Genomic DNA, 12,769 nt, shown 5'->3' on the forward strand with positions numbered 1-12,769 from the left:
AGACACAGCTGGCATGCATGGATAGGCAGGTGAGAGTTGCGGTTCGCTGCTGGCTCCTCCTGCCCCATGATGCGCCCTGTGCATTCTTCCACTCAGCGGTAGGGGATGGTGGCTTGAGAATACCCAATTTTGTCTCAACCGTTTAAATGAATAAAAAAAGGAAGATTCGATAAATTGCTCACCTCGTCTGACCCAGTGATTCAGGTGGCGGCCCGGAAGCCTGCAATTCTTAGGAAACTGCAGAGGTGGTCGGGCCCTGCAGGCAATGCTGGTCGGCACATGGGGAATAAAACCAAAAGATCACACGCATAGTGCTCTAACCTGGTCAGCACCTGCGATGGATCGGGTCTTCTGCCCTCTGCTGCTGTACCACAAGTCAGTACATGGGTTACCAGCAGGTTCCAACTCCTCGCAGGCAGTGACTATGTTAGAGCAGTCCAAGTGAGATCTGCGACACCCTCTACCCCCACAAGGGCCAGAAGAGGCCAACCCGACACCTCACAAGCCCGGGCCATTGGCACATATCTCTCAGATATGTCCACGTACACATGGGGGTTGCATAAAAAGGCATGATAATATCAATGCCTTTTTGGCCAGGCAGTTGAGACAAAAGGGCTTCGAGGTGGTTTGCGAGCCTCGCATTCCTATTGCAGGGTCCTTCCAGAAGCCGGACATTGTGGCTTCCAGAGGGTCAGAGGCCCACGTCACAGACACGCAAGTCTCTGGAGTCTTGCTTCGAGTTCAACTGCACATATAAACATACATGCAGCTATTACAGTACCCCGGAAGTCCTTAGGGGCGTATGGGAACTAACTAGGAAAGACACCATGCAGGTAACCTCCGAGGGTTAGGGTTCTCATACTGGGATCTGGAGGTGTGCTCCGTGAAAGCCCTAGCCTGGACTCATACCCTTTACAGGATGTGGTCCAAGATCACAGGTTATAATCAGTAGCCCGCTGTGTCCATCTAGTGTCAGCCCTTGGGCTGGTGGGTGTGCTTCCTCCTTTGTGTGCTTGTGGGTGATGGTTGGCTGTCCATTGCCCCACGTTTAACTGGTGGGTCCCAATCCCAGAGGGTGGTTCTGTTTGTCGGGTGTAGACGTCCTGGCGGAACTGCCCACTGCTCCTGTCCGACTTGCAGCATTGGACAGTAATTGTGTTGGCGACTGCCAAGGTGTATAAAGAAAAGTAGGGTGAGTAATCCAAACCACTTTTCTGTTGGCCTAACTCAGTCTTTCTTGTAACTGTGCTATCATCAATCTGACCTAGTATCTTCCTCTTATTCTTATACACGTTTTCAAATAACCCAACTCTTACTTCACTATCTACACATGTAAATAAAACAAATAACAACTCTTTTATCATACTTAATTTTCAATATCTATTACTCATCCCCTTAGCATACACCAGGGTAATTGGCAGTGTAAAACACCAATGACTGGAAATAATAAAGAGAAAATAGACATACTAGATAGGAACACTAACAAGGAGCACAATACAGAAGTAGTAGGTTGGAACATTAGGCAGGAATATTAGGTAGAAGTAGTCACTTGGAACATTTGGTAGGACCCTCTGAAAATGCTGCATTAGAGTTGCCTTTTTATTGGCCTGTTAAGGGGGAGGCACCAAAGGCTAAGGAGTGGCATGGGAGTTCAACAATATATGGAAACTCTTTTGCCATGGCCACCCCCTTGAGGGAGTTCCCAAAGGGATAAATAGATATATAGACAGGATCTTTCATGTCCTGGAATACTTGCTAATCAACTGTCCCATACTCTTCCTACACACACATACACACAACATCACTACACTTTATAAGACCTTTGGTTCTACCAAGTGGTCATGGCTGGCTTCCTTCAGCAGTGGGGGCCACAAAGGGAGAGGTAAGTAGAAAAGTGAGGAATGCAAAGAAATATGTGAAAGTGATTTTAGCAGGATATGTTGGGGGGTTCCATCATGAGAATCCACATCCACTAGCACTGGCTTGACCTTTCTTCTTGTGGAAATTATGTAACACATTTATCTTAAATTTTAGGGAGAATAAAAAGATGTTTTGGAAGGAGGTAAATGAAGTGCGTAAGACAAGGGAACAAATGGGAACTTCAGTGAAGGGGGCTAGTGGGGAGGTGATAACAAGTAGTGGTGACGTGAGAAGGAGACTGAGTGAGTATTTTGAAGGTTTGTTGAATGTGTTTGATGATAGAGTAGCAGATATAGGGTGTTTTGGTCGAGGTGGAGTGCAAAGTGAGAGGGTTAGGGAAAATGATTTGGTAAACAGAGAAGAGGTAGTAAAAGCTTTGCGGAAGATGAAAGCTGGCAAGGCAGCAGGTTTGGATGGTATTGCAGTGGAAATTATTAAAAAAGGGGTGACGGTGACTGTATTGCTGACTGGTTGGTAAGGTTATTTCATGTATGTTTGACTCATGGTGAGGTGCCTGAGGATTGGCGGAATGCGTGCATAGTGCAACTGTACAAAGGCAAAGGGGATAAAAAAGAGTGCTCAAATTACAGAGGTATAAGTTTGTTGAGTATTCCTGGGAAATTATATGGGAGGGTATTGATTGAGAGTCTGAAGGCATGTACAGAGCATCAGATTGGGGAAGAGCAGTGTGGTTTCATAAGTGGTAGAGGATGTGTGGACCAGGTGTTTGCTTTAAAAACTGAGAAATACTTAGAAAAGCAAATGGATTTGTATGTAGCATTTATGGATCTGGAGAAGGCATATGATAGAGTTGATAGAGATGCTCTGTGGAAGGTATTAAGAATATATGGTGTGGGAGGCAAGTTATCAGAAGCAGTGAAAAGTTTTTATCGAGGATGTAAGGCATGTGTACATGTAGGAAGAGAGGAAAGTGATTGGTTCTCAGTGAATGTAGGTTTGCGGCAAGGGTGTGTGATGTCTCCATGGTTGTTTAATTTGTTTATGGATGGGGTTGTTAGGGAGGTGAATGCAAGAGTTTTGGAAACAGGGGCAAGTGGATGAGAGAGCTTGGGAAGTGAGTCAGTTGTTGTTTGCTGATGATACAGCGCTGGTGGCTGATTCATGTGAGAAACTGCAGAAGCTGATGACTGAGTTTGGTAAATTGTGTGAAAGAAGAAAGTTAAGAGTAAATGTGAATAAGAGCAAGGTTATTAGGTACAGTAGGGTTGAGGGTCAAGTCAATTGGGAGGTAAGTTTGAATGGAGAAAAACTGGGGGAAGTAAAGTGTTTTAGATATCTGGGAGTGGATCTGGCAGCGGATGGAACCATGGAAGCAGAAGTGAATCTTAGGGTGGGGGAGGGGGCGAAAGTTCTGGGAGCCTTGAAGAATGTTTGGAAGTCGAGAACACTATCTCGGAAAGCAAAAATGGGTATGTTTGAAGGAATAGTGGTTCCAACAATGTTGTATGGTTGCGAGGCGTGGGCTATGGATAGAGTTGTGCGCAGGAGGGTGGATGTGCTGGAAACGAGATGTTTGAGGACAATATGTGGTGTGAGGTGGTTTGATCGAGTAAGTAATGTAAGGGTAAGAGAGATGTGTGGTAATAAAAAGTGTGGTTGAGAGAGCAGAAGAGGGTGTTTTGAAATGGTTTGGGCACATGGAGAGAATGAGTGAGGAAAGATTGACCAAGAGGATATATGTGTCGGAGGTGGGGGGAACGAGGAGAAGTGGGAGACCAAACTGGATGTGGAAAGATGGAGTGAAAAAGATTTTGAGTGATTGGGGCCGCAACATGCAGGAGGGTGAAAGGCGTGCAATGAATAGAGTGAATTGGAATGATGTGGTATACCAGGGTTGATGTGCTTTCAATGGATTAAACCAGGGCATGTGAAGCGTCTGGGGTAAACCATGGAAAGTTCTGTGGGACCTGGATGTGGAAAGGGAGCTATGGTTTCAGTGCATCATACATGACAGATAGACACTGAGTGTGAACGAATGTGGCCTTTGTTGTCTTTTCCTAGCGCTACCTCATGCACATGCGGGTGGAGGGGGTTGTTATTTCATGTGTGGCGGGGTGGTGATGGGAATGAATAAAGGCAGACAGTATGAATTATGTTATTATTATATTATTCTTATTTTGCTTTGTCGCTGTCTCCCGCATCATCGAGGTAGCGCAAGGAAACAGATGAAAGAATGGCCCAACCCACCCACATACACATGTATATACGTACACATCCACACACGCAAATAAACACACCTACACATCTCAACGCACATATATATATATATACACACACAGACATATGCATATCATCTCAACGCACATATATATGTATATACACACACAGACATATACATATATACATATAATTCACACTGTCTGCCCCTATTTTTTCCCATCGCCATCCCGCCACACATGAAATAACAACTCCCTCCCCCCTCATGTGTGCGAGGTAGCACTAGGAAAAGACAACAAAGGCCACACCCGCTCACACTCAGTCTCCAGCTGTCATGTAATAATGCACCGTAATTATGTAATTATGTACATGTGTATATATGTATATGTCTATGTGTGTGTATATATGTATACGTTGAGATATATAGGTATGTACATTTGCGTGTGTGGACGTGTATGTATATACACGTGTATGTGGGTGGGTTGGGCCATTCTTTCGTCTGTTTCCTTGCGCTACCTCGCTAACGCGGGAGGCAATGACAAAGTAAAATAAATATAAATAAATATGTATTTTATTTCTAGAAAGTTAAGAGTAAATGTGAATAAGAGCAAGGTAATTAGGTACAGTAGGGTTGAGGGTCAAGTCAATTGGGAGGTAAGTTTGAATGGAGAAAAACTGGAGGAAGTAAAGTGTTTTAGATATCTGGGAGTGGATCTGGCAGCGGATGGAACCATGGAAGCGGAAGTGGATCATAGGGTGGGGGAGGGGGCGAAAATCCTGGGAGCCTTGAAGAATGTGTGGAAGTCGAGAACATTATCTCGGAAAGCAAAAATGGGTATGTTTGAAGGAATAGTGGTTCCAACAATGTTGTATGCTTGCGAGGCATGGGCTATGGATAGAGTTGTGTGCAGGAGGATGGATGTGCTGGAAATGAGATGTTTGAGGACAATGTGTGGTGTGAGGTGGTTTGATCGAGTAAGTAACGTAAGGGTAAGAGAGATGTGTGGAAATAAAAAGAGTGTGGTTGAGAGAGCAGAAGAGGGTGTTTTGAAATGGTTTGGGCACATGGAGAGAATGAGTGAGGAAAGATTGACCAAGAGGATATATGTGTCGGAGGTGGAGGGAACGAGGAGAAGTGGGAGACCAAATTGGAGGTGGAAAGATGGTGTGAAAAAGATTTTGTGTGATCGGGGCCTGAACATGCAGGAGGGTGAAAGGAGGGCAAGGAATAGAGTGAATTCGATCGATGTGGTATACCGGGGTTGACGTGCTGTCAGTGGATTGAATCAGGGCATGTGAAGCGTCTGGGGTAAACCATGGAAAGCTGTGTAGGTATGTATATTTGCGTGTGTGGACGTATGTATATACATGTGTATGGGGGTGGGTTTGGCCATTTCTTTCGTCTGTTTCCTCGCACTACCTCGCAAACGCGGGAGACAGCGACACAGCAAAAAAAAAAAAAAAAATTCTATTTATGCAATCCTAAGCTGTTGGAAGGCTTTAGTAACAGATAAAAGCTAGAACCCAGCAAGGTAGCAGGTTTGGATGGTAGTGCAGTTGAATCTATCAAAAAAGGGGGTGACTGTGTTGTTGACTGGTTGGTAAGGATATTTAATGTATGTATGATTCATGGTGAGGTGCCTGAGGATTGGCGGAATGCATGCACAGTGCCACTGTACAAAGGCAAAGGGGATACAGGTGAGTGCTCAAATTACAGAGGTATAAGTTTGTTGAGTATTCCTGGGAAATTATATGGGAGGGTATTGGATGAGAGGTTGAAGGCATATACAGAGCATCAGATTGGGGAAGAGCAGTGTGGTTTCAGAAGTGGTAGAGGATTGTGGATCAGTTGTTTGCTTTGAAGAATGTATGTGAGAAATACTTAGAAAGGCAAATGGATTTGTATACAGCATTTATGGATCTGGAGAAGGCATATGATAAAGAGTTGATAGAGATGCTCTATGGAAGGTATTAAGAATATATGGTGTGGGAGGCAAGTTGTTAAAAGCAATGAAAAGTTTTTATCGAGGATGTAAAGCATGTGTACGAGTAGGAATAGAGGAAGGTGACTGGTTCTCAGTGAATGTTGGTTTGCGGCAGGGGTGCGTGATGTCTCCATGGTTGTTTAATTTGTTTATAGATGGGGATGTTAGGAAGGTGAATGCAAGAGTTTTGGAAAGTGGGGCAAGTATGCAATCTGTTGTGGTTGAGAGAGCTTGGGAAGTGAGTCAGTTGTTGTTCGCTGATGATACAGCGCTGGTGGCTGATTCGAGTGAGAAACTGCAGAAGCTGGTGACTGAGTTTGGTAAATTGCATGAAAGAAGAAAGCTAAGAGTAAATGTGAATAAGAGCAAGGTTATTAGGTACAGTAGGGTTGAGGGTCAAGTCAATTGGGAGGTAAGTTTGAATGGAGAAAAACTGGAGGAAGTGAAGTGTTTTACATATGTGGGAGTGGATTTGGCAGCGGATGGAACCATGGAAGCAGAAGTGAGTGACAGGGTGGGGGAGGGGGCGAAAGTTCTGGGAGCGTTGAAAAATGTGTGGAAGGCAAGAACATTATCTCGGAAAGCAAAAATGGGTATGTTTGAAGGAATAGTGGTTCCAACAATGTTATATGGTTGTGAGGCGTGGGCTATAGATAGAATTGTGCGGAAGAGGGTGGATGTGTTGGAAATGAGATGTTTGAGGACAATATGTGGTGTGAGGTGGTTTGATCAAGTAAGTAATGGAAGGGTAAGAGAGATGTGTGGTAATAAAAAGAGTGTCGCTGAGGGAGCAGAAGATGGTGTTTTGAAATGGTTTGGTCACATGTGAAAGGATAAGAGATATGTGTGGTAATAAAAAGAGTGTGGTTGAGAGAGCAGAAGAGGGTGTTTTGAAATGGTTTGGTCACATGGAGAGAATGAGTGAGGAAAGATTGACAAAAAGGATATATGTGTCAGAGGTGGAGGGAATGAGGAGAAGTGGGAGACCAAATGGGAGGTGGAAAGATGGAGTGAAAAAGATTTTGAGTGATCAGGGCCTGAACATGGAGGAGGGTGAAAGGCGTGCAAGGAATAGAGTGAGTTGGAATGATGTGGTATACCGGGGTCAACGTGCTGTCAATGGATTGAACTAGGGCATGTGAAGCATCTGGGGTAAATCATGGAAAGTTCTGTGGGGCCTGGATGTGGAAAGGGAGCTGTGGTTTCGGTGCATTATACATGACAGCTAGAGACTGAGTGTGAACGAATGTAGCCTTTGTTGTCTTTTTCCAGCGTTACCTCACACACATGCAGGGGAGGGGGTTGTCATTTCATGCGTGGCGGGATAGCGATGGGAATGAATAAAGGCAGCAAGTATGAATTATATAAATGTGTATATACATATATGTCTGTGTATGTATATACATGTATACGTTGAAATGTATAGGTATGTATATGTGCGTGTGTGGACGTGTATGTATATGCATGTGTATGTGGGTGGGTTGGGCCATTCTTTCATCTGTTTCCTTGCACCACCTCGCTAACGCAAGAGACAGCGACAAAGTATAATAAATAAATAATTTTTTTTTTTTTTTTTTTGCTTTGTCGCTGTCTCCCGCGTTTGCGAGGTAGCGCAAGGAAACAGACGAAAGAAATGGCCCAACCCAATAAATAAATATAAGCTAGAATATTCCCAGAGAAAAAAAACACTCCAATATCCTCCCCATACATACCAACCACTTTCCCTCACACTTCTTTTCAGTGTGAGTAGTATTATACTTCTACAGATATTAAAATCATTTACCACCAAAGGTGCACCTAAGTGTGAAATATGAGTAGGGTAAGAAACCAAGTTCAAGAAGGAGAAAGAATCTCTAAAATTCTCCCAACTTGCTGCAGCCACTCTTCCACATTACAGTAATTCTAATGTGTGGAGTGTATCATTCCTGCATAAACTATTATTGCCATTCTCTACCCAAACTGTGCCTGTGTATGAAATGAAAGTAAACTGCAAAAATAGGAGGAACAGAAATTGAGAAACATCTTAAGGTCTTTCTCTCTTATAACATGTCAGAATGTCATTTCACAAGTAAAACTGAAACAGTGGAGCGCATGAACCATCATGAAAGGCTGAAAGAGCTTGAGCTATCCAGTCTGGAAAGAAATAGGAGAGTGTTATGGGATAATATATATTTGGCAGCAAATACAGGACTTGAAAAAAATAATCTAAATCTGATGGCCTCTGTGTTAAAATTCTGAGTTATTTCTGGAAACATACCAAAAAGACATCAGACAAAAACAAATGAATGTCCAGGAAAGATATCTGATTAATTATTCAATGCAATTCCAAGAGACATATGAAAGACAACTGGAGGGACTACAGAAAAACTTACATGGCTATTTTACTGTTGGCTAAAATCCATTCTAGATGAACCTAAAATTGATGACTGTAATGCAGCAGCTGATGGAACCACCATTATTCAACATGCAATACATAATAAGGTGAGCATCATGCACTAGTCCTTCCTTTCCGCCAAAGTTTCATCATCAGTGCTCACAGTTGACCATGCCACAACAAAAACTTAAAAAGTGCAGAGATGTGATGCAAGAGCACTGATCAACTTCAGAGAGAATGAGGAAATTTTAAAACCAGTGCAATGAGAAGAAGAGCACAAATGGGTGAAATGGTGAGGAGTATAGGTGGGAGGTTTATTATTATTATTTTGCTTTGTCGCTGTCTCCCGCGTTTGTGAGGTAGCGCAAGGAAACAGACGAAAGAAATGGCCCAACCCACCCCCATACACATGTATATACATACACGTCCACACACGCAAATATACATACCTATACATCTCAATGTACACATATATATACACACACAGACACATACATATATACCCATGCACACAATTCACACTGGCTGCCTTTATTCATTCCCATCGCCACCTCGCCACACATGGAATGCCATCCCCCTCCCCCCTCATGTGTGCGAGGTAGCGCTAGGAAAGGACAACAAAGGCCCCATTCGTTCACACTCAGTCTCTAGCTGTCATGCAATAATGCCCGAAACCACAGCTCCCTTTCCACATCCAGGCCCCACTTCACATGCCCTGATTCAATCCACTGAGGTAAGGGATAAAAAGGAATGATGAAGATAGGTAAGTATATTAAAGGACTGATGAATGTGTCAGAAGAAAGGAAGGTGATCGTGGTGCATTTGGGATGTGGTTAGCCTGTTGAGGGAGGAGTCATGGTAAATAATATAGTAAAAAGATGGAGAGTTGTAAAGCAGCAAGTATGGTTGCAATTCTAGGTAAGCTTCTCAAGAGAAAGGATGACAGATGATGATGACTGGATGACTCAGACTGTTCAACATTTGTGTGGCCCAAGGTGAGATGCCAGAAAAATGGCAGAATACAGGTATAGTGCCCTTTTATGACAATAGGGGGGGAGAAAAACTACAGAGGTATGTCTGCAAATCATACCAAGAGAGTTGTGAATGAGAAGGTGGTGGCACATATAAAACTGGAGTATCGGGTATAAGACTAGAGAAGAGAAATCTGGTTTCAAGAAAGATACAAGGTGTACTTGAAGAATAAGGGTGAAAAATACTATCTATATCTCTGGCGCCTGTTTCCACCTGGAACTCTCTCAAGGGGGTGGCTACGACAATAGAATCTCCATGACTAGTGAACTCCACTATAACTAGTGAACTCCAGTGCTGCTTCTTAGCTATTAGTGCCTCACCCTTCACAGGCCATTGGTAGAGGGCAACTCCAATGTAGTGTTTGCCCAGGCTCCCAGCTAAAGTTCTTATTGACCACTAATACCTAATGCTCCTGCCATATGTTCCTGCCTCCAACCTCTACCTAATGTTTCTACTGACTATCTACTACTTCTATCTATTGCTTGCACCATTTTGCCAAAAGGCTGGGCAAATGCAAAGCATTCACCACAGGAAAATCTAGTTAGGAAGAATGAACTGTGCTAGTCAAGTGTTATGTATGACAAGGAGAGATTGTATGTTTGTCGACAGAAAAATCGTAGAAAAAAGAAAACTTGTAAAAACGTGAGTTACTTGTCACTGATACTTATGGATCTGGGGGAAGCACACAACTGGACTGACAGATATACCTTAAGGGAGGTGCTACAAAAATGTGGGGTTGGAAGAAAACTGCTAAATATATTGAGGAGTTTTTAAAAGAGTTAGGCATGTGTGCAGAGAAAGGGAGGAAGAAGAATGGTTCCTAGTAAAGGCTGGTCCAAATTAAGGATGTGAAAAATCACCATGGCAGTTTAATCTGCTCACAAGTGGCATTGCGAAGGATGTATATGCAAGGGGCTTGGAGTGCAAGCAGGTCCACAACATGCTGTGGATTGGAGCACTTGGGAGGTGACTCAATTGCCATTTGCAGATGACAGCTCTGGTGGCAAACTCCAGAAGCTGGTGTCAGAGTTTGGGAAACAGCAAGAGAGAAGAAAGCTGGCACATAATGTGAACAAAAATAAGGTACTGTAGTGCAGCAAGAGGGGAGGGGAGGAGAGAAGATGGTTCAAGCTTAAATGGAGAGAGCCTAGAGAAAGCGAAATACTATACGGACCTGGGGGTGGCTATAGCAGAAATCTACAGAAGACTACAGTGAAAGAAAAATGGAAGAGACTTACAAAACTCAATCATATAAAATAAATAATCAATAAAAACAGATGAGAAGCTCACTGGTCATCTCTGGCTTGGGCATAATCCACATGTAGACGCCCTGTGTTTGCTGCCTCTGTGCTGTTGTTGATACGCATTCTGTACCCTGTAATATGAAAATATGGGACTAATTTATATACTGAAACACTTAACAATTCAAACACAGCCTCAATAAAGCTTCTGTGGGAAGAACTATTTAAGAAACATATGCTCAATTATCAAAATAATACATATTTCTTCATTTCTTTATCTTTTGTTTATACCCACCTACCTTTCCTGCATTAGTGAACAAACAAACAGCCTCATCTGCACGAATCCACTTACTAGCAGTTATGACTAGCACACCAAAATCAAAGCCTTCCATCCACATAATAGTCCCATAGACTACTCTGGTTTAAGTGAGTGACACAGCTGATCAGAGTATATCAAAATGCTTTGCACATAAACAAGGATAGGATGAAAGAAGAAACTCTGTCTAAAAGTTCTGTGTGTCAGAAATGGAGGGAGGAGGGGAACCACCAAGAGATGGAAGGGTGGAATGAAAGAGGCTTTGAGTGCAATGGCCTGAAAATTCAGGAGGATGAGAGGCAGCTTGAGATGGAATGAAGTGGACTGATGTGGTATATTGGGTAGATGTGCTATCAATGGATTATACCTGGGCTTAAGCAGATGCTCAAGGGAACCATGGGAAAGCTAAAAGGACTTCAAAGCCCTTATGAAATATAAAACTTTCACATAACACCAACCTAGTTGTAACCCAAGCACTTACATATATAATCAACCAATCATGATGACATAAAATTTGGAAACTTGCTGACACAATACCAGATCTTAAGCCCTCCAAACCACCCAACTCCCACCATGCAATATCACTTCTGTTTTCAGGATTCACACAGTAAAAAATTGATCCACCACAGGATGAATTAAATTATGCCCATCTCACTTAGACAATATGGTTTAAGATCCATCTACTCCACCACCACTCAACATAGTGACTTCCCACAACACCCTAGATGGCTTCAAGCAACCACAACTGATCCTGCACTGTACAAAAATAAATAAATGTCATCTTCACCCAAGATACAAGACATCATCCCCTACAGCAATGACAATTTCATAGCCAGCCACCGTGCCAAAGCCACTCATAATGGCTTCACCTCTACATTCATCTATCTATCTTTATCTCTGATGCCCATTCCCTTTGGTAACTCTCTCAAGGAGTTGGCCATGGCTAAAGAATCTCCATAACTGGAGAACTCCAGCACTGCTTCTTGGCTTTTGGTGCCTCAACCTTAACAGGCCACTGGAAGAAAGCAACTCTGGCATAGTGTTTTCAAAGGTTCCTACCAAATGTTCCAACCAACTACTTCTACCTAATGCTCCTTTTTCTATCTTTAAGCTGAAGGCTCCAGTCATGGACAAAAGTCCACACAGAGGCCGGGCCTTAATCAAAAAAAGAGATAAATATGAAATGAAAAAAGAAAAGACACGGGAAAGTAGTTATGAATTTTGGAGGAAGTGAAAAACCTGTTTCAAAATGTGCCTAGTCATAGTTACTGGGAAAGAACATGAGAAGGTAGAGTTCCAAAGCTTCAAAATGTAGGGAAAAAGTAGTCGTCAAGACGGCCCACCCTTGTTTTGCCAATGGTGACACAGTAGTCATGTGAAGCAGTAGCTTGCCAAGTATTGCGTGGTCTACATAGTGGTGTGGGCACACAAGCAACCAGCTCTTGGGAGCAAAAACCAAAGTAATACCTATAGAAGGGGGAAAGTGAACCAACATTGCAGCATAAGGCAAGTGGGTCAAGTCTGGAAGTTAGCCTGGGAGAATCTATAAATGGGACTGCTTTCACCTTAACTCTGTCAAGTAAGGATGCAGAGCTTGAACCACCCCAGTTGCAAGAGCAGTACTCCATACAAGGACAAATCAATCCTTTGTATATACAGAGCAACTGTAACTATGGGTTCCAAATTCATCCACTTTGCATTTTCCTATATGCTCTTTCTTTTA

At 43.0% G+C, this 12,769-nt stretch overlaps 1 protein-coding gene across 1 annotated transcript in view; it reads right to left on the bottom strand.

The window, feature by feature from the left end:
• LOC139748269 (ecto-NOX disulfide-thiol exchanger 1) overlaps nucleotides 1–12,769 on the bottom strand; it is a 217,819-nt gene that overhangs the window by 147,919 nt on the left and 57,131 nt on the right. Inside the window, exon 8 of the mRNA XM_071661229.1 lies at nucleotides 10,780–10,864. Coding sequence (XP_071517330.1) covers nucleotides 10,780–10,864 — 85 coding nt within the window. The remainder of the gene's footprint in view (nucleotides 1–10,779; nucleotides 10,865–12,769) is intronic.

The sequence above is a fragment of the Panulirus ornatus genome, chromosome 73 (assembly GCF_036320965.1).
Source record: "Panulirus ornatus isolate Po-2019 chromosome 73, ASM3632096v1, whole genome shotgun sequence".
NCBI lineage: Eukaryota > Metazoa > Arthropoda > Malacostraca > Decapoda > Palinuridae > Panulirus > Panulirus ornatus.